At 34.8% G+C, this 23,241-nt stretch overlaps 1 protein-coding gene across 1 annotated transcript in view; it reads left to right on the top strand.

The window, feature by feature from the left end:
* MTF2 (metal response element binding transcription factor 2) overlaps positions 1 to 11,373 on the top strand; it is an 85,843-nt gene extending 74,470 nt beyond the window's left edge. Inside the window, exons 10-15 of the mRNA XM_060139566.1 lie at positions 975 to 1,042; positions 2,634 to 2,804; positions 6,712 to 6,817; positions 6,931 to 6,983; positions 7,096 to 7,200; positions 8,947 to 11,373. Of these exons, the coding sequence (XP_059995549.1) occupies positions 975 to 1,042; positions 2,634 to 2,804; positions 6,712 to 6,817; positions 6,931 to 6,983; positions 7,096 to 7,200; positions 8,947 to 9,304 (861 nt within the window). The 3' untranslated portion in view covers positions 9,305 to 11,373. The remainder of the gene's footprint in view (positions 1 to 974; positions 1,043 to 2,633; positions 2,805 to 6,711; positions 6,818 to 6,930; positions 6,984 to 7,095; positions 7,201 to 8,946) is intronic.
* The last annotated feature ends 11,868 nt before the right edge of the window (positions 11,374 to 23,241 follow it).

Genomic DNA, 23,241 nt, shown 5'->3' with positions numbered 1-23,241 from the left:
ATTTAAGCAATTTAACCTTTACATCTGTTGACTAATCTGTAAAATAAAAGTAGATGATTTTATGAGTCTCTTCTATTTCTAATATTCTATTTGACAGATTTGTTTGTTCTTTTTACTTGAAGAAGTTCTGAGCTTCGGGAGTTTCAACTGGTAAAGAAAATTACTAGTAATTTTGAAAGTCAGTGGTGATATTTTGGAAGTTTTTTTTTGTTTTAGTTTTTGTAGCTTTGAGGATGGTCTTTTATAACTTAATTGTTTTTCTGTTGGGCCCTAGTCTTTAAACTTTGAAGAAAAGGCAGAAATGACTCTGAAAGAAACTTTCTGGAACAAAATAGAATATTTTCTAGAATTGAATGTTTAGATTTTAAAGTGGTATGTGATGATAAAAAAATTACTGAGCCATTTTGGGGTTTAGGGCTAACCAAAGTCTATAATTGTTATGAAAATAAAATCCCCAAATTTACATTATTTTTTTAAATTATAGAAATTATTGGTTTGCGTTAATATTAGAAGTATTGGGAAATAAAATGGCATATTTCTCCTTACTTTTTATATTCTTTCCTGTTAATATTTATTAGAAGCTTTTATGGTTGATATTAAAGTAATTCTAATGTATTATTACTTTCCCAGGTTATAGAATTAAAATAAATTTAATGATAACTAATAATAAAATCCCATTTTTATTGTATTTTACAGTTTATAGTTCTTGCAGGCATATCATTTGAGCTATACAAGTATTAGTAAAGAAACTAGTGAAGGATTTATACTCCCTTTTTTATAGGTGAGAAAACAAGCTTTGAAAGGTTAAATGGCCTTAGGTCACATAGCTTGTCAGTGAGGACCTGGAATTAGAATTTAGATCTGACTACTGGTCAGTACACTTTTCTTCTGTATCACATTGCCTCTATCTGGCACCTGTGTAATACTAATTGATGAAATTATAGTGCATTAAATTGTTTCTTGATACTTCACAGCTGGCAGACACACCAAAATCTGAAAGATATGAGCATGTTCTGGAGGCATTAAATGATTACAAGACCATGTAAGTTGATTTATTTTATGTATCCCTATGAGGGAGATATTTAGTAAGAATAAGGAATAATGGCATTAAGAATTGTGGGATTGATTATAGAGTTAGTACATACCATTTTAAACCTTTTAATGTCCTCTTCTCTTTCAGTCAGAGTAAAGCAGTGATTCTCAAAGGCTGGAGAAGGGAAGATCAGTCCTCTGGGAATGGTGGATGGGAGGCATTATCAGTGTCTCAGGGGAATTTGGTCAGTTCAGTTGAAAAAGCATACTCAATAATGACTTGTTTTTATAATTTAATCTACTGAAAGTAAAATAAAATCTTGCTAGCTGGTAGGAATATGCAAAAGATAGGGGGATATAGTATAGAGAATGTGGGTTTTTAAATGATTGAGGTCTTCTGTGGTTTTAAGTTTAGTTATTGCCATCATTTAGAGAATAGTAGTATTAGTTTTTGATAATTAGTAGTATTTTGATAAATAGCAGTATTAGTTTTTGATTTAAGTTTTTGATAATTAAGTTACATTGTTTGATACATTCTTGTATAGATGTTTCCCTTCTTTTTTTTTTACACCAGCATATCTATGTCTCTTAAAAATATTTTCAAAATGCAAGAGAAATAATTTTTTAAATGTATATGCTGGTTCCAACCAACTATTGAATTATAACATTTTTGTTTGCAGCAAGTTGCTTTTTTTGAACTTAGCAACATTTCCTCATTAAAAAATGTTACGATTACAAGTGGCTAGATCTTTAGGCCAGCTCAAAAAGCCACGAGCAGTTACAGTGCTGTAAAAATACTTTATGGGACAATGAATTCTGTAATCCAACTTAGTGTGCTTGAAATACATTTGTTCCTGTTATGGTAGAAATGGGAGCTCCCCTTTCTCAAACCTATATAAAAGTGGAAGAACAATGTAAGCACTTGGTAGTGGTTTTTATGGCCAGGCATGCTCTAGTAGAGCTAAGAGGGTGTTTTAGAATAAGGACCCTAAGGACTTTGGGAAAGGATTAAGGAGCATATTTTTCAGAAACTCAGGCCCACACTGAAATGTCACTTCTCTGCTCCAGGTTATTTCCAATTCCAGATCTGACATACCAGACACTCCTTTTATTTTCTGGGCCTCTAGGATTGGTCTCCTATTTTCTTTATCAGTGCTTTCACCGATTACTTTCTGGCCAGGGTTTCTCTCCTCACAGATCCACTCTGAAATAGAATTATTCTTTTCCTAAACCTTGTTTGAGATGTTTTTGACAGATGACACTAAAAATATGGAGAAACATATTGCAACTAAAAAGACACCACTCTCTATTCTTCGTTCTAACTTTAAAAAGTTAGATGCCATATTTTAAAAAGAAAAATGGACATGTGTTCTTCTCCCTTCTGATACTATTCCTCTCTCCCTACTCCCCCATCATATCCTACTATGGACTGGCTCTGGAGCAGATAAGAATCAAAGAAAGCAAGGGGCAAAAAGTCAGTTTTTCTAGTATTGGGTGGATTTCATGTGTAAAGCCTTTATATCTGAAAGTTATAACTTAGGGTCTGCCATGTATATGTGTTCAGTTTTTAAATTTTTAGTTACTTTTTTTAAAAAATTTAGGTTTATGTCTGGGAAAGAAATAAAGAAGAAGAAGCATTTGTTTGGGTTGCGAATTCGTGTTCCTCCTGTGCCACCAAATGTGGCTTTCAAAGCAGAGAAAGAACCTGAAGGAACTTCCCATGAATTTAAAATTAAAGGCAGAAAGGCATCCAAACCTATATCTGATTCAAGGTAAAAGTTGATCTGTGGCTTAGTTTTTCTCGTTAGCTTATTTGTAACTAAAAATGTGTGTTATTTAGTCTCATTAGTATATTTGAAAGTACAAGTGGCAGTGACCCTGATTTGTTTTCCTGTTTATAATTTCTTGCTTGGACAAGGTACAAAGAGTTAATGCTAGATGTTTATTTATTTACGTTTAGATCTAAGGCTTTCCATGAATAGGCCCTATTGATTTTGTTAGCAAACAGCTTAAGTACTGGCCTGTTCATTTGTTTGTTCATTTCTCATTCGTTTGTTCATTCATTCCATTTATCAAGCACCTTACTGTCTAAGTGCTGGAGATATAATAACAAATGAGACTTTCTTTCTGCCCTGATGGGGTTTACATTATAGTGGGGAAGAAAGGTAATAAACAAGTAAAATAATTACAGATCATGCTAGTACCATTTAGGAAATAGCAAACAGATTTAGACTGTACTGGGATGGATAGAGATGTAGGGGTCTACTTTAAGAAGGAGGCTTAAGGAAGGCCTATTTAAGATGGTATTTAAGCTGAAACTTAAAGAATGAGCATGACCTAACAATGTGAAGAACAAAGGGAAGAATATTTCAGGTAGCAAAAGTAAGTGTGAAGCTGTGAGGCATGTTCTAGGAACTCACAGAAGGCTACTGAGGTGTGATTGAGGGCTAGAGAATAGCATCAGGTGCTAGAAACGTTGGGTAGGGCTTGATCATACAGAGTTTTGTAGGTCTCATAAGGAGTTTGGGTTGTTTTCTGAGAATAATGGGAAGCTATTTAAAGATGTATGCAGATTGAATTATCCTTTAAAAATACTTCTTCGGGTGCTGTTTGGAAAACAGATATCAGTAGAGGTAAGAATAGAAGCAAGAAAAAATTGACTCATTCACTTTTCTAGGTGAGAGATAAATAATGGTTGCTTATGTAGGTGTAGGTGGTAGCAGTCAAACAGAAAATAGATTCAAGATCTCCACTGGAGGCAGAATTTGCTGGCTTTGCTAATGAATTAAATTTCTGAAAGGAAGGGAGAAATTAAGTTACACAATGCCCAGATATCTGGCTTGAGCAACTAGTGGATGGTGTAACTTACCAAGATCTGGAAGAACAGATTTTGGCAAGGTGAATAAAGCATTCTTCTGTTTCATACTCATTGAGTTTGAGATTCTTATGAGGAATATCTAAGTGGTGATGATGTTAGATATAGGCCGTTGGGCGTGTAAATCAGGAGCTCAGGAGAGGTCAGGACACATGATAATAAATTTTGAAGCTGATTTATAAAGCCATGAGAATAGAGAGAGAGGGGAAGAGAAGAGAATGTGGCCCAGAATAATGTCCTGCTATCTTTTAGAGTTTTGAAAGAAGTGAAGTAAATGAAGGAGACTAGCAGAAACCAATCAGTGAAATAGGAGGAAACCAGGAAAGTTTGATGTCATGAAAACCAAGTGAAGGAGAGTATTTCAAGAAAGATGTGGGTGTATTAAACTACTGAATGTTGTTGCAGAGAGGCAGGTTAAGATGAGAGAAAAATGTTCATTGGATTAGATAACATTCTGTTATTAGTGACCTTGACAAAAACAAGTCTGCTTGAGTGGTAAAGGTAGAAGTCAGATGGGAGTGGGTCAGTGTGATCGAATCCAGCACTGCCCAATTTACGTGTCAAAACTGGGCTTTTCCTACAATAAGGGACATGGGCGGATTCAAAATGATGATGATGATGATAATAAAGGAAAAGGGGAAAAAAAGGAAATAATCTTTAAAAATTCTGAAAGAGAAGGAAGAAAGTGGAAAAGGGTATGTATCATCAGCTCTCAGAAGTAGTTTTACTGTACTGTAAAGGGAACAGAAGCTGAATCAATTGATGTTTTTTTTTAATAGATAGAAGATAATTGTAACTTGTTTTTGTGTGTCAGTGGAGAAGAGAGTGGTATAGGAGAGGGGGAGGAAACTGAAGATATTGTAAAGTCTTTGAGAAGCCAAAAGGGACAGGATTTAGAGCCTAAATGTGGGAGTAGCCTTTGATAGGAGGACTTACACCCTTCTGTTGAAATGGGGTGTAAAAGGCAAAGATGGGTACAAATGCTGGTTCTGTTTTAGATTTAGCATTTGGAAGATGACTAAAGTTATTGCTTGGTAACTTCTGTTTTCTCAGTGAAATGATGAGGGAAAGATAGCTGAGAGGGAAATTTAAGGAGCAAATACAAGCTATGAGATAATTATCTTGGAGAATAAGAAAATGTAATTACAGAGGGTTGACAGTGCTTTATATCCGTTTGAGTTGGTAATTAAGTAGATACTACTTTAAGGGTTTGTTTTTTCTTAAGGAAAGAATACTTATTCCTATCACTTTCAATTTTTTTTTTTTTTTTTTTTTTTTTGCGGTACGCGGGCCTCTCACTGTCGTGGCCTCTCCCGTTGCAGAGCACAGGCTCCGGACGCGCAGACCCAGAGGCCATGGCTCACAGGCCCAGCCGCTCCGCGGCATGTATCACTTTCAAATTTTATCATTAATCTTTTGCTAACAATTGCTTATATTATGAATTAGAAAAAAGATTTCCACAATCTTTCTCATTCCTATCATGATTTTGATAGGACACTTTGTCTGTGGTAGCTATAAGGTTTTCTTTTGATGCCACCAGGTAATGATTTAACTTTCTCTAAAGGTATTCTCAGTTTCTTCTGGGACCTATGTATGAATTGGACTAAAGTGTACTTTCTTTAGTCCAGGGGTCCTTTATAAATGTTAATGGTGATCATCTTTCCAAAAAACAAAAACAAAAAAATGTATACCCCATCCATCTTATCCTTGAAACTTTTGATTATAGTTCTAGTTATACTTCTCTACTTTCTCCTTCCTTGTATTTCCACTTTTATTTTCCCCAACCTTAGTTTGGTGTGTGGAGGGATAGTCTTTCCTAGTTTTCTCCAGTCACCTCTTTCTAGCCTATTATATAATATTGTTCCTTTACCTTGTTTTTAAGTTGAATGTTCCTGGATAATGTTCTCATAGCACTTAAACCATTTTATTATCCTGCTTGTATACACATTTGTCACCTTCAAACTATATTGTGAACCCTTAGTACAGGGAATGTCTTTATATTCCTATTGTTAGTATCCCCTTTATATGGAGATGTTTGTTGCATAAATGAAATGGATGTTCTGTGTATTGATATTTGCCATTCTTCCCTTCTATTAATTAGAGATGTTCTTGACCTATTGCTTTTTTCCCCTTCCTATTGCTTGATATTTGCCTTTGTGTCTCAAAAATGGTTTTCTTGATCTTTCTAATTTTGTCCTTGAATGACTCCCCTGCCCAGTATGAAGGATTCCTTCTTCCTTTACATTCTCCCACCCCGGGCTTCATTCTCTTTCTGATTAGCATCATTTAGGAACCCACAGGATGTCCCTGTTTATACCTACTGTTTTTTAACATAGATACTTCCTGGCTCCATGAGGTTAACTACTAAATTTGTAATCACTTTTAGTATAGTAAATTCTTGAAACATCCCCCAAGTACCTACATAGTAACAACCTAAATGAAATAATTGAACTTTAAGGAGTTTTTGAATCTTCCATCTAATATAGTAGTATTTTTTTGTTTCATTTTGTGTTTTTTAAAAAAAATTTTAGGTGGTATGTATTTTTCAGAATTGTATTAGAGAACTTTTTTCTTAAACCTTTTGTATATAAATATCTCTTAAGAAGTATTTAAATTAGAATGTATTATCTATGAACTTGACTAAACTTGTAGATTTAACTTTGTTGTTTTTATATTACCATTAATGTCAAAATATAAGTATAATCTAATTATCACATAAGTAGAGCTATGATAGTGTATATTGTCCATTGTCTTTTTGTTTTCTTTGTGCAGAGGTTAAATACATAAATGGTTTTATGTTTCAGGGAAGTAAGCAATGGCATAGAAAAAAAAGGAAAGAAAAAGTCTGTAGGTCGTCCACCTGGCCCATATACAAGAAAAATGATTCAGAAGACTGCTGAGCCACCTTTGGTAAGAGGATATATTGGCATATGTTCTCAGAGAGGAAGTCTACTTGAAATTACTGAGAAACTAATATCTTTACTTTAGAAACCATGCTTTAGGTGTGTTTTTTTATTTTCCAGGATAAGGAATCAATTTCAGAGAATCCTACTTTGGATTTACCTTGTTCTATAGGGTAAATAGAAAGTTATTTTCTCCTACCTTAGGAATTTTCTTTTGGGGGGGAAATTAATATTTCTACTGTTATGTAATATAGTCGTTATACCATTTAAATTCTTTTGTCTCAGGAGAACTGAGGGAACTGCACATTCATCCAATACCTCAGATGTGGATTTCACGGGTGCTTCCAGTGCAAAAGAAACTACCTCGTCTAGTATTTCCAGGCATTATGGGTAGATATTTTATGTTCTTATCCTTGACTAATTTTCCTGTAGACTTTTTCTTTGTAAAGTGGTTATTAAATAAATTTTTAGCAATTAAAAGTGATACAAGTTTGTCTTTCAGCTTTTGAGAAGCAATCTATATGTTGATTCCTTAGGTTGTTGATATTCATTTGAATATTTTTGCTTTTCAGAGCACAGACATTAAAATTTTCACATTTGTCAGGAATTTTGCTATGTACACAGAGAAGAGGTATCCTGGTGTTTATAGGTGTGCTGTTTTCTGTGAGACCTTTTTATGCTTCTAATATACAAGTGTGGATTTTTTTTTAATAAGTTGGAATCAGGAACACAGATCCTTTTATTAATAAAAGGATTTTAAACTCAGGATTTTTATCAATAGTAGACTTCCCCTCTAATATTTTATTTAACCTAACTCTTCAGAAGGGCAACATTTTCCTGAAGTTTGATGTATCAGGTAAGAAAAGTTTAGTTTACTTGGGGCCAGAGCTATGAGCTTCTAGGTTTTATACTTCCTCTTGTTTAATTTTTGCTCACAATTCAAAAACTGCTCTTGTAAATCATATAAAATTCTAAGTATTTAAAGGCTTAAAATGTAACTCATTTTTAAATGAATTGTGAATAATAATAATGTGAGCTTTTTTTTTTTTTTTTTTTTTTTGCCTCTTGCCAAGCATTGTGTTAAGCTTACATACGTTTTTTTTTTGGTACATCGTCTTATTTAATTCTTAAAACAATCTTTTGAGTTGTTCCCATTTTATAGATAAGAAAACTGAGACTTAGGAGGTTTTTGTAACAAGCCCAAGATGGCATGTTTATTAGCAAGTATACAGAGCTGGGATTTTAACTTTGGCAGTATGATTATAAAATCTTTGAATTTAGCTGTTATGCTATATTTTATTTTATTTTATTTTTTAAATTTTTTTTTGGCGATACGAGGGCCTCTCACCGCTGTGGCCTCTCCCGCCACAGAGCACAGGCTCCAGATGCTCAGGCCCAGCGGCCATGGCTCACGGGCCCAGCCACTCCACGGCATGCGGGATCTCCCCGGACCGGGCACGAACCCGCATCCCCTGCATCAGCAGGCGGACCCTCAACCACTGTGCCACCAGGGAAGCCCCTGTTATGCTATATTTTGACTTTATTTTATAAAATCATTATATTTCTGAACTCAAAGATTGTCTAGTTCAACCCCTTCACTTAATCTCTTCACTTAAGAGAACACAGAGGATAAGAGATTTAAATTTGGCCGATATCATATTGAGCTAGACCCAAGGTACCCTGACATCTAGTTTAGGCTTATTTCTTACTTAACAGTAGGCCTAGAATTAGTAACGAAGAGAATCTTTATACTAGTTCTGCCATCTGTTTAAGCACATGGAAAGGTGTCTTGTATGTAGTAGGTGCTTATTAAATGTTTCTTGAATTGAATGAATAAATGAATGAATGAATGAACTGTCTTCTTTTTAATGATAAAAACGTTGACAAGACCTGACTTACAAATCCTCTTGGTAAGAATTTGCCTCGTTGGCCTCATAAATCAAAAATTTCCTCTGATTCTTTTAAGCTTAATAGTACATAGTTAAGGAAGAAAAGCTCTTCAAAGGTCAGCCTCAAGAAGGTGATTGAATTTAATGAAGGCGAGTGATAATCTATTTTATATAGCATTTGTTGTTTTGATTTGGCTGATTTTTATGTCAGCAAGTGTAGACAATTGTGGCCTTGTTTGTTCTATAGATTATCTGACTCCAGAAAAAGAACTCGTACAGGAAGATCTTGGCCTGCTGCAATACCACATTTACGGAGGAGAAGGGGTCGTCTTCCAAGAAGAGCACTCCAGACTCAGAACTCAGAAATTGTAAAGGATGATGAAGGCAAAGAAGATTACCAATTTGATGAACTCAACACAGAGATTTTGAATAACTTAGCAGATCAGGAGTTACAACTCAATCATCTAAAAAACTCCATTACCAGTTATTTTGGTGCTGCAGGTAGAATAGCATGTGGTGAAAAATACCGAGTATTGGCTCGTCGGGTGACACTTGATGGAAAGGTGCAGTATCTTGTGGAATGGGAAGGAGCAACTGCATCCTGACTGTAGGACTGAACATTATGTTCACTGCACTCTCATTTTCTGTAGGTACAGTTCAAAGCCCTAAAGGAGTCTGGCTTTTACTATCTTTCTTAAAAAAAAAAAAGGTAAAAAAAAAGTCACTTAAGGAGATAATACTAGCCTTAACATGTACTTGTCAATGTTATGGATATTGTCATAAAAAGATATCTTTTAAAAATCAGAACAGAGACTTAATTTTTTAAATCTTAAGATTTGTAGAATGTTTCTAGGATAGGATATTAAAAATGATTCAAACCGATGCATGGTGTTAGATAATTTTTCTAATTATTCCATTGAGTCAGTTTTTGTGGTTAGTGGTTATCAGAGCAAACTTATCATGTAGATAGATAGCACAAGTATTTGGAGAAACATTGTCTGTTTTGTTACCAAAATGTTGGAAAAAATTTATTTCAATACCTTTTAGAATTCATAAAGTGCAGTGTATATAATGCCTACTAAAAGACTGTAAAATATTGAAATTTTCTTTCAAAGTGTAAAAAATATATTGAGCCTGTAAATTGCTCTGTGACTAGACTTCATTGTCGTCTTAATATATTCTTTGCATGTGCATATATATACACACGTGTGTATATATATGTGTGTGATTGATTATGTGACCTATGCAATACAAATTATGGGAATGGGCAGCTTTGGAGTATATATCCCATAATTCTTTTTTCAGGAATAGTTGCAGTATTTACACAGCAGCATTTCTTCTCAGGCTTTTATTGGGTGCTGTTGCTTGCTATGTATGAAGAGAAATGTGTCAGACAAGTTTAGTGTGTTCTGAAGAAGGGTGTGAACAACAGTGTTCATGGGCTTTTTCGAATGCTTTTCACTTTCAGTCCTTGTAACTCAGCTGTTCAGTACCTAAAACAAATTCAAATAGTATGAATATTATCTCCTACTAGAAGTAACGTTTTCAAGTTTTCATGGCACATTATGATTGTAAATGTCTCTCAGTTTTAACAGTAAGTCTATAGGAGTCCCGTGAAGATTCCTGAAATGTCTGTAGTAACTGTTAGTCATGTTGAATAAGTGTAGTATGAACAAAGTATTTTATTGCACAGGGTTAACAAACAGTATGTTGCCTGCAGAGACAACTGCTGTTTTATTACAACATTACCTCTTGTTTTTATACAGCATACCAAGATTTAAATTGATAACTTTATTTTACATGTGTTAAAAAAAAAAAAACAAGTTTCTTTTAGCACCAGTGTTAGAGCTGTCTTCTGTTCCTTTTTGTTTTGTTTTGTTTGTTTGTTTTCTTTTTTAGCCAAAGAGTAAACAGAAGAATATTCTTATTTTGGTGGCTATTCATTTTACTCTTAAAAGTGATTGGTGGATTTTAGCCTAAAATTTGGAGAATTTGCCACCAAAATGAAAAATATGTAAAGTGTAGTGATTACAGAGCGGTTAAAAATGTGGGTTAGTACTTATTTATTCCATTGATTGATTATTTGACTGTTTATAAGAAAGTTGCTTTATTTCTTTAAGCATCTTCAAAAGATGACCTTTTCTTGTCACATTATAGCCAAAAGAAGCAGAGAACTTCGTAGTCCTGCATTTGGTTCCTGGTTGGCCAGGTATAAATGAGCTTTACAAAAGTGCAAATTAAGAACTGTCACTTCTGTTTACCTCCACCAAAACTTGATTTTCCCCTAGCTATTAATTTAAAGTTGCCTTTCCTGCAGCTGCAATATTTTGAATAACACACAGAGTTTGTGTTGATTTTGAATGTTTGTTTATATCTAGGGGTAATGGAAAATGTAAATCCCGTGTAACCTTATTCACTCCACGTGTATCATATTATTTCATTTTTCCCAAAGTCCTTTAATTCTAACTGAACACCAGCAGTATTTTTAGTAATTCTTTCTTTAGCATACTTGGAAGATGATTTATTAAGCTGAACTGTCTTTAGACGTAATTATTGTGAATGTTTGTTTTATTTTATCATGGTGGTTCACATGGCTCTGATGTTCAGTTTGTATTTTTGGAATTGCTTTACTTAGATTAAAACAGACCAACATTAAATGTGTGTATTTTTTAAAGAGCTAATGAGTTTTGCTTCTGTATTTGCCTGAAAATACACACTGGTGCAGTAGATGACGGCTTTTATTTAGCCAGGGAGACAAGGAGTTCTAGTTCCATTGTAAATATGTTCATTTGAATTAATCTTTATAAAACTTTGCTTTCACTTTCCACTTGTCCCCCAAATAAATATTAATAATTATTGAATGTTCATCTTAAATGATCCTGTAAAGAAGTAAACTATGTTTAGCAGCTTGTACACTTTATACTTGAAAGACAATATATCTTCCTGTATCTACCCTGTCCCCAAACTTCAAAAAAATTCAGACTTTTCAACTGTGTTTTCTTTTCTTCTTAAGGATATACAAGGTGTCAGGGTTCATGTAAAAGGATTTCCTTTTTTTTTTTCCCCCTGAAAAGCTTTGCCCCAGGCTACAGAAAGAAAAGATGTGAAAATAATATACCTTATTCATTTTAATTCCATTTTTATTCAAAACAAATATATTTTATAAATACACTCATAGTCATGGGTAAATATGGATTCTTAGGCCTTTAGGTGATCAAACTAGATCAGAATATGAGCTATCAGAGTTATTCTATAGATTCTAATGTGGGAGTGATGAAGACAGATCTTGCTGGATATATTTTGTTACTAAATGTTTAACAGAAGTGAATGTTCACTGATATGTGAGTTGAGGGTATTTTTCCATGTTTTATTTTGCAAGGTATGTTTGGTTTCTATTGTGTATGTATTAAGATTTCTGTTAGTGTTGGTGTAGAACTAATTCTGTGTTTTGGGCTACTTGATTGAGTTTTTATTAGGTACTATTAAGTTTTGGTTGGAACCTGATCTGACTTGTATAGTTATAGCAGACTTTTATAATCTGATTCTAGAGTTGTTTGAATGAGAATGTAATGGCAAAGGAAGATGTCTGTACAACATTGGGAAATAGTAAAAATGCCTTCTTTGCGTGGGGAAGTTTTCCTTTTTAATTATATTTGAGTACCTCTATGAATATACTTCCAAAAGTCTCCTTCAGTTTCTTTTGTGGCAGTTGATCAGTCATGTTCTTTCCTCAGGGAAATAAAAACTTGACAGTTAAATGTGAAGTGAGAACTTTATCATGGGATTCTTTTATAATTAGTAGCAGTTAAGAAACTAGATATCTGTCTGATATAAATTTGGAGGTGGGAGACGTTGTGAAAGCAAACTGGCTCACTAAATAACAAGTAGATGGGAGCAAGTAACTTTTAAGTCGTAATATCAAAATATCTTGGAGCAATAACTAGATCAAAATATTATGCTCTCTTTATATTTAAAATTAGAATAAGGCTGCAAATTAACCAGCTCACTTATTTTCTCCCCTTGCCTCACTTCTACCCAACAAAATCCCTCTTTGCTTTTTTTATTTGGTCTCGCTATGTGGCATGTGGGATCTTAGTTCCCCAATTGGGAGCAGAGGTGGAGTATTAACCAGTGGACCACCAGGGAGTGGTGGTTTTTGCTCTTAACCCTTGCATTTTCTCTTTGTTGGAGATGATGCATAGATGCTTAGTAATAACTCCTCACTTTTGCAGTATCTTCAAGGAATGTGATTTCTCGTTCAAGAAAGTTTTCCACTGGATTTAAGCAAGCAAACAAATGAATAAAACCTTCATAGATGACAAGATGTACTTACTGCAAAAAGTAAAACTATATCCTGTTTAAAATCATAAATTTAATTTCTGTTCCTTTTATTTACCGAAAGGTTTTGATCCTTTTTCTTCCCCCTATCCTATAACATGCTTTCCCAGTGGGGGGGAATATGGGCACAAATTGGTTTATGGCATGGGGAGGGGGGGCCAAAAAAGTCTGAGATAATGATTTGTGGCCCTCCAGAGCTCACTCAACTCTACCTGACAAAAATCTTATTCCTTAGTATTGAGTTACTTTCGTTGACTTTTCTTGAATATCACAAGAGCAGCACTGACATTGAGTTGAAGGAACATACACAAAATAATTTTAAGATCAGTGCTGTGAAACCGTGGCAAATGTATAGCTATGTTCTGGAGGACTTTGATTGTTCAGTCTTGAACTCACATTGTCAGAGGTGGGTCTGCACATGTGTATTGGCTTCTACTAACTCCCTTGTGATGTCATTTATGTTTGAACCTAAGTGCTTTTGTGTGTGACCTGAGCTTGGAGAATTAAATAAAGCTAGTTTATATTTTGTTATTTAGTTTTCAAGGTTATTTAACCCATCACTAACTGTGTTAGGTACTGAAAAGAAAAAAATGTTGACAATATCTGAATGAATATCTAGCAGCTAGTTAAAAGTAATTTTTTTCTATTAAGCAGAGGTTCAAAGTTAGCTCACCAAAAAAATTGTTTTAAGAAATTAAGTTTTTCAAATGTTTTACTTTTGTTGGAGAAATACCACGTTTGAATTTTTAAATATTTACATGCTGTTATGTGTTTATAAAAATTGCACATATAATTTTAGAATCAATTTATATAAGTAAATAAATTACATTGAAAGTTACTCAAAATGAAGTTATAATAGCAGCATCCAGTATTAATAATATTGTACATACTTAGTGAAGGATTAGAATTTCCTATACAGAATTAGTGGAATGTAAGGAAATTTTTCCTGTATAGAATTTGAGACAAAAACAAGATTTTGTGAGAATTTGGGTCCCCTTTGAAAATATGTAAAACTTGCTTAGATATCCCTGAAGTTGAACTTCCTTGAGTAGACATGGAAGTTTAAGGAAATGAAGCTTTTTGGAGAGACTTTTGGGAGGGAAAGCCTATTGGTTCATTTAAGATGGAGGCACAGTTTTGGTTCCTGTTATTCCTATATTGCCAAATCTCTTCTAGAACCCAAGAGCATATCTGTAACGGTTCCATTGCTTTTTTTTCCCTTTGGTGTTACAATTTTGCATAACCATGTATCGTAGACTTTCTATGCTTTTCTTACCTCTGGATATAAATTTTCCAATGAAGAATTATGCCATTAGAAACCCATTCTTTTTTTTTTTAACATCTTTATTGGAGTATAATTGCTTTACAATGGTGTTTTAGTTTGTGCTTTATAACAGAGTGAATCAGCTGTATGTATACATATATCCCCATATCTCCTCTCTCTTGCATCTCCCTTCCACCCTCCCTATCCCACCCTTCTAGGTGGACACAAAGCACCAAGCTAATCTCCCTGTGCTATGCAGCTGCTTCGCACTAGCTATCTGTTTTACATTTGGTAGTGTATATATGTCCCTGCCACTCTCTCACTTCATCCCAGCTTCCCCTTCCCCCTCCCCGTGTCCTCAAGTCCATTCTCTACGTCTGTGTCTTTATTCATGTCCTGCCCCTAGGTTCTTCAGAACCATTTTTTTTTTTTTTTTAGATTCCATATACATATGTTAGCATACAGTATTCGTTTTTCTCTTTCTGACTTACTTCACTCTGTATGACAGTCTCTAGGTCCATCCACCTCACTACAAATAACTCAGTTTCATTTCTTTTTATGGCTGAGTAATATTCCATTGTATATATGTGCCACATCTTCTTTATCCATTCATCTGTCGATGGACACTTAGGTTGCTTCCATGTCCTGGCTATTGTAAATAGAGCTGCAATGAACATTGTGGTACATGACTCTTTTTGAATTATGGTTTTCTCAGGGTATATGCCCAGTAGTGGGATTTCTGGGTTGTATGGTGGTTCTATTGTTAGTTAGAAACCCATTCTTGATACCTCTTTATAAACCACTTTTAAACCTTTTTAAACCTCTTTATAAGCAACTTTTAAACCATTAAAGACCAGAAACATTTAAAATGCAACTTTATTGAAGATTTTTCTAGTTATGAAGTACTTCACGTTTTTAAAAACACTATTCTTAGCATGCTAACCTTTTCCTAATTACTGAGAGATTGTGAACGTTCATTTATTGTATGTTGCTGTAATATGGTGCTATTCTCAGGGATCCAGATGTGGTTAAGGGAATCTAGTCCTTACTCTTTTTTTTCTTTTAAAATTTATTTATTTATTTATTTATTTATTTATGGCTGTGTTTGGGTCTTTGTTGCTGCGTGCGGGCTTTCTCTAGTTGAGGCGAGCAGGGGCTACTCTTCGTTGCGGTGCGCGGGCTTCTCATTGCGGTGGCTTCTCTTGTTGCGGAGCATAGGCTCTAGGTGCGTGGGCTTCAGTAGTTGTAGCACATGGGCTCAGTAGTTGTGGCTCGTGGGCTCTAGAGCTCGGTCTCAGTAGTTGTAGTGCACGGGCTTACTTGCTCTGCGGCATGTGAGATCTTCCCGGACCAGGGCTCAAACCTGTGTCCCCTACATTGGCAGGCGGATTCTTTACCACTGTGCCACCAGGGAAGCCCTAGCCCTTACTCTTAATGACGTAGCCTAGGTGGTGCTTTTATAGTTGTCTACTTTTCACATATCTTTTGTGTCAGTCCCCATGTTAATAATCCATGTGTATTCACAGTGTGCTGAGCAGCTTTCTCCCTTTCCGTTCTCTCCCATCTAGCTTCTAAACGTTTTTAATTTACAGTAGACTGGGAAGAATTTAAGCGAAGTTTTCTGGAACAAATAGATAACCACTTAAGTAAAAATTTAAACCTTTTCTTACCCACAGTTCTGATCTTCAGATTCTTGAGTAATGGCTCAAGAGTGATTTTCTAATGAGAACCTGCTGTATAGCACAGGGAGCTCTATTTCACTTCACTGTACAGTAGAAACTAACACAACATTGTAAAACAACTATACCCCAATAAAAAAAAATAATTAATTAAAAAAGTGATTTCCTTTGAGAAAAAGTAAATGTCTTTCTTATATTTGTTCATTACTCAAAACGAGGTTTTTTTTGTTTTTTACTATTTAACATTTTATTGATTGAAACGTTTATGATCATAAGTTGCATCAGGTTTTCTATTATCAAACACAATGAAGATAGTTTTTCAACTGTCATTGAATAATTGAACATAGAAAATAAAAATCTTTCATTTGCAGGTACTTAGAGTTGGAAAAATTCTTCATTCTGTATTCCATCTTGTGTGACATACAAGGCTTTGTCTGTTCATCTAGGAATTTAAAGGCCTAATTGAGAAGACTCTAATTGGTTGTAGAATCCATGGCAAAATAGGGTTGCAATAGAAGCCATATATTCCTATGTAGCTGAGGCAGAGCCAGCAACCACTATAATGATGAAATTTCAAATTTTCCACTATTTTCTAGCTTTTCATTGTGGAAAATGCATTTATTGGAGTAAGTTTGGCCATTGGTTGTAAGATTGGATCCATTTCTCTGGTGCAAAAATGTAATTTATCTGTATACATTACAGTATGGCATTTTGCACATGTCTTCTGAAGATGCAAAAGCAGTTTCAGAATGAGGAAATGCCAAGGCAATGATGAAAATAACTTTGATCTATGATGAGAAGAGAGACATTTTATCACGTCTTTTTAAGACTAAGGAAGTGTCATTGTTCTTGAGATGAAGGCTTCACCTGGCACCTTAGTCCTATTCCATATCCTTGTTTTGGTCATCTGACTCTTCAGAATAGTTCCTTGGAGATAGCTGAGAGGCTGTATCCTGGACTTCAGTCCTCAGTAGGTCCACCGAATAAAAGATAATTCTCAACTTTTAGGTTGTGCACTTTTTTTTTCAATCAACATCCTTGTTTTGAGTAATGAACAAGTTTTTGTTTTTCATGCTTCCTATTTTAGGAGATTGTTTGAAATCTCGACTCCTGGATAAGTGAGGTAAGACTGTAATATAGGCTAGAGTAGGTTGATTATTTTGTGGCTCTCTGATTGATCTCAGTTTGTCTTAAGATTGATCTCAGTTTGTCTTAAGATAGTAAAAACTGCATACACCCCTCCCCCCCCCAAAAAAAATCAGTGAACTTGTTATAGATATGCTCTTGGGTTCTGGAGGAGATTTGGTGATAAAGGGCTGCAGGAATCCAAACTGTTCCTCCATAAAATTAGATGAGCCAATAGGCTTTTCCTTTCCAACAAGGTGTTAAGAGTTGGCTCATGCCATCTGTGCATTATGGGAAAGAGAAAATACGTTTTTTGTCTAGTTTGGACTTGTCATATAAGAACAGTATTATTTTAGAGAATAGCAAATTGACTGTGGTGTTATTACATGAACATATTTAATAGTCACAAAAGTAGTCTAAAGGAATAGAGAGGAGATAGTATTTCAGTCAGAGCAATAATTCCATACTAATCCTCATGACTTTATAGGTTAAATGAATACAAGAATTGAATAGTAGTAATTTAACTTTTTACTACTTTAAAGGCTGAAATTGTGTGATCGCAATTAAACTTTAAAATGTCAAGCTTCAGAGGATCACAATTTCTAAGAAAATAGTTGTTTTACTAAATTTATGTAATTGTATGTCAGCTAAATTTAGTTTGTTTTATTTTCTTGGTTAAATAAGTCAGGAAAATGTGTAAAATTAAGTTACCTATGCTGTTTATTGCCTTTATGTGGAAGGTATAATTTAAAATGTCTCAGTAGGGTCAAACTCTTGATTTTTTTGAAATAATTTTTAAAAATTTGAAAATATTAAAAAAAAAGTTTGTACTTAAAAAGTAGTACTTAATGTAAGACTCAGTGTTTTAAAATATAATTTACATTTATTTGGGGGCCCTTTCTAGAAAAACTATGTGTGTTGTTAGCCTTGTTATAATAAAATTTTATCTGCTAATTGAAAATGCCAGTGTCATAGATAAGCAGATTAACAAAGTATGCAATTACTTATATTTTGAATTTGATGGCTTTGTTATTGTTTTAGGATTATTGAAATCAGTTTTGTGTTACTTAAGCACACTCTGACTTAGAAAAGCAAAAGTTAGATAACTTAGAAACATGATATAAGTGTTAAAATATTGACCCATACCTAATATTGTTACATTGAAATTTTGAACCTTCACCATTAAGAACATTAAGATTTATATTGTAATGAAAATAACCTCATAAAACTTCATCTATTCATCATGATTATTATATTGAGAATTGGGATGAATTTTTTAAATTATAGTATATGTAGGTATAACTTTGGTTTTACATCTTTTAAAATTGTGTACTTTTAACATAAGACATTTCATATTGAGAGGTTGCCCTAAACTCAGTTTAAGGTAAGCCACTGCTTATCAACCATGTCATAAGTTTAGGTAAAATACAGTTTTAGTTAAATAAAATTCAAAACCTGTTTATTTCTTAAGAACTTCATTATTGCGCTTATTTTTGAAGATAAAAAATTTATTTTTCTGGATGTTTAAAAAACTATATATATTGGTTTCCTAGAGCTGCCATAAAAAATTACCACAAACTTGGGCTTCCCTGGTGGCGCAGTGGTTGGGAGTCCGCCTGCCGGTACAGGGGACGCGGGTTCGTGCCCCGGTCCGGGAAGATCCCACATGCCGCGGAGTGGCTGGGCCCGTGAGCCATGGCCGCTGAGCCTGTGCGTCCGGAACCTGTGCTCCACAACGGGAGAGGCCACAACGGGGAGAGGCCCGCGTAACGCCAAAAAAAAAAAAAAAATTACCACAAACTTGGCATAAAACAAAAGCCATTTATCTCTCATGATTCTAGAGGTTAGAAGTCTGAACTCAAGGTGGTGACAAGGTTGGTTCTTTCTGGAACCTCTGATGGAGAATCTATTCTATGCCTCTCTCTTAGCTTCTGGTAGGCAACAGTCCTTGACATTCCTTGGCTGTACACATAGCATTCCAGTTAATGCCTTCAATTTATACAACCTTAGTCTGTATCAAATCTCCCTGTCCTTTCTCTTATAAAGACACCAGTAATTGGATTAAGGCCCCACACCAAATCCAAGATGATCTTATCTCAAGATCCTTAACTTAAATACACCTACAAAGCCCTGTTTCCAAATAAGTTCACATTCATAAGTACTTGAAGTTCAGACTTCTATCTTCTGGGGGACTCAATTCAACCTACTTCAGTATTATTGCAGGATATTTTTGTATGCCTCAGTTCCTGAAAATGGTTTTTCAAACCATTTTGTATTATTGTTTATTTAAATGCAGCAATTATATTTTGAATACCTGTGAGTTGCTTGTAAGAGAAAAATGAAATATTAGGAGTCCTGCTCTGAATTCTTAAATTATGGAGGATGCAAACATAAATAGAACTAAATTTGAGTTGAAATAGATTAGGTACTATGAAATATTGGTACAGAGTTCCATAGGAAGAGTAAATCTAAGAGAGGCATTAGGGAAGGACTTACTGAAGGGAATCTCATTTGAACTTGGCTCTGAAGGATGATGGGATTTTTTAAAAATTTATTTTGTTCAAGTATAGTTGGTTTACAACGTTGTGTTAATTTCTGCTGTAAAGTGATTCAGTTATACATATATATTCTTTTTCATATTCTTTTCCATTAGGGTTTATTACAGGATACTGAATATAGTTCCCTGTGCTGTGCAGTAGGACCTTGTTGTTTATCCATTCTATCTATATATAGTAGCTTGCATCTCCTAATCCCAGACTCCCAATCCATCCCTCCTCCAAGGATGATAGGATTTTGATGGGCGGAAAATAGGGTAGGATAAGAAACAGCATAAATAAATTCAAGGAGATGGAATTTTGGTGGTGGTGGGGTGGGAGTTCAATGAGCATACTTTAGAGAATGGTACAGTCTTGGGGAGTTTAGGATATAAACATGAGAATTAAGCAACGTTTGGAAACAGCATATGACTACAGGTATCTACAAATATGTGCTATATTGCTGGAGAAATGAGATTAATTTGGTGTAATATTTCTTAGGTTGTACCTTGAAGGATGGGTTAAATAGAGGCTAAGGGAAAGAAAAGCTAAGTTCAAAATGAGGGAACAGGGTAAGAACAGGCCTGGAGTTGAGAATGAACATTTCACTCAATATTTGAGGGCCTACTGTTTTCTAAGACACTACCAGGAGGAAAATGTGAAGTAGATATAATTATCTCTTTCTCTTTGCTGGGAAGCTTAGAATGTATTTGTTTACCTATTTTAAGTGGCAAGAGTGGCAAGAGCATTTAAGGGAAGGGAGAGAGTACTTTTGCCTGGGGCCTGGCTGTGGAGGACTTTTGGGGAAAGGAATTATTAGGTAAGACTTCATAAAGGACTTTAAACTGGACCATGAATGATCAGGATTTATAGAGAAGGGAACACACTAGGGCATTCCACAGTACAGGAACGGTAAGCAAAGGCATTAAGACCACACACAGAAAAGGACAGTAGAATTTGGGTAGTGTGTGACATAGTTGAGGCTGGAAATGACCTGGATTCTGATGGGACCTCTATGCTAAGTTGTGTTTTACAATTAATTTGGCACTGGGATGTAGGATGAATTAGAGGGAAATATGAGGTACAAAGCCAGCTAGGGCTAATCTAAATATAGGTAAATCTTTTTTTTTGTTGTTTTTTTAACTGTGTCTTAAAAAAAAAAAAAAACATTGTATTTATTTGGTTGCGCCGGGTCTTAGTTGCGGCAGGCGGGCTCCTTAGTTGTGGCTTGCGTGTTCCTTAGTTGGGGCAGGCTGACTTCTTAGTTGTGGCATGCAAACTCTTAGCTGCAGCATGCATGTGGGGTCTAGTTCCCTGACCAGGGGTCAACCTGGGCCCCCTACATTGGGAGCACAGACAGTGCCACCAAGGAAGTCCCTAAATCTACTTAAATCTGAGGTAGTAGAAGCAGTGGGGATGTTGGGAATACTTAAGAGAGAGGTTAGAGAGATTAGTTGACAGTACTTGACTGAGCAGGTCATGGGTCTTTAAGTTTTGAGGACCTGGGAGGCTAGTTATGTCATTAAATAGAGAAGCCCTGTTCAGAGAGCAGTAAGGAAGATAGGCTTGATTGGGAGAAAAGGTTGATGCTTGGAAGTAGTGGAATAAGTAAAGAAGTGGAGTAGGATGGGATTATGGAACAAGACTATTTTTTAACAGTTGTTGCTTCTGCCAGGCATTTCCCAGAAGCTTCTGCTCTTTATTATTAAACATTTGCTCATCACCATTCTTCAAGCAAAGACCTAGAACATTCATATTTCTTCATGATGGTACTGTGGCAGGTATGCTGAAAATTTTCAATAAAAATGTGTCTTACCTGCTATCATAGAATAAAAGTAATAATTAGAGCAGATTTAAGGTATTAGTTGAACAAAGGAAGTATTTGGTATTTTGAAACAATACCTACATAGTGGGAAACCATTGTGTTGTTTTATTTAAAAGCTTATTCTGAAGCAAAAGCACTTGGAAATGTTTTCAAGAGAATGCTTTCTGGGGCTTTCCAGATGGATATTCTATACTGGGGATTCAAAAGTCCATACTTCTGAATGGTGTTGAACAAAAAACAGGTTGTAATAAAAATCAAAGAAATACTGAAAAAAAACTAATGTGAATGTAGTTTGAGTTTTAAAAAGAATGAGGTAAAGTCTCTGTTCTGGCAAGGAAACAGAGTCAGTAATATTGATACTTAAAATATTTATAAGGTATTCAGAGTAGTGAGTAAAAATGTCAGATGGTTTTCTTGGCTAACTCTGCAAAGCAGCCTTAAAATATTTGAGGTAGTTACTGAAAGTGACCTCTTTAAGAAATTATACTTGTGTTTTGGTATTGAGAAATATAAATTTAGGTGTAGAAAATGACAAACATTTGCTATAGTCTAGTAGTAGTAATAATTGAAAACTAGTTAAATATAACAATCAACAGGCAGTTCATTCCCTTCATAAGGAAGCTGCAGTATTCTCCAATTATGGATTTTCTTGTAATAGAAATTACATCTGGTGTTTAAAGTACTCCTTTTCTCCATCTAAATCTGACTTGGAGGAAATAGTGCTAATTTGTTTATCATGTATTGCTTTTCTGCTTACTTTCACGTTGTGTATTAGCTGGCAACAAAAAGTTAGTGAAGTGGTTCTAAGAAAATGAAGATGTGGTTTAGAAGAAAGGGGCAATGATTGGGAGGCATGGAGGTAGTAGATGAGAAAAACAGAGGAGGAAGTCTTTATCAACTCTGTTATTTTTTTCCCCAAGTGAAAAAGGTTTACTGTTTTCAACTATGATACAAAAATATTTCAGTGAAAATTCAGATAACACAAAACGTACAGTTCTGAAACTCCTCCAAATTCTGCAATCCAGAGATAATGGTATATAAGCCTTAGCCTTCAAGACATTTTATCTTTTTCTGTTTTTACTTAACGAGGATTGTTCATGTTGTTTTGAAACTTCACTTTTTACTTAATAAACAGTGTGCCTCATCTTTGCATCAGCAATTACTGTGTTCTAGGCATTGTGGGGGGGCAGTGGATAGAATAGACATGTTCTCTGCCTTTAGAGATTAGAGTCTTGTATAGGGTTTTTATACGTTAATTCTGATATGGTGTGAAGAGTGATTTGAAAGGGAAGTGTAGAGGGTGCACATAAGAGGGATGCAACATAAATTTGAGGAATCTGGCAAAACTTGAAGCAATGAATGACAGCTGACTTGGAAAAATGAGTAGCTGATAATTCCTGAATACTAACTAGTCTTCCTCCCCAGGTAAACCATCAACTCTTTAAAGGCATATTCTTTGCTTTTCTATTCTCCAAAGTACTGGATATAGTAATGCTCAAATTTTTCATATTCTAAAGTATTAAACCTTGCCTTGGGTCTATTGTGATGAATGTAACTTGTATTAGAGGCTATGGGGATATAAAAGTATTGCATCCTGATCTTCCCTTGGGTGCCAGAAAGGAAATATATTATCAAAGGAGAGAATGAGCCAAATGCATAATGTTTTCTAGTGTTTCCCTCTTCCTCATTCTAAATAAAATGACCTTTTTCATTCTTTATTCCTTTGCTATTGGTCCAAGGGATAGTGAAGTAGTAATTGCTAGCACATTTGTTTTTA

Source organism: Lagenorhynchus albirostris, chromosome 2 (genome assembly GCF_949774975.1).
Source record: "Lagenorhynchus albirostris chromosome 2, mLagAlb1.1, whole genome shotgun sequence".
NCBI classification, from domain to species: domain Eukaryota; kingdom Metazoa; phylum Chordata; class Mammalia; order Artiodactyla; family Delphinidae; genus Lagenorhynchus; species Lagenorhynchus albirostris.
This window is presented reverse-complemented; position numbering and strand designations above follow the sequence as displayed.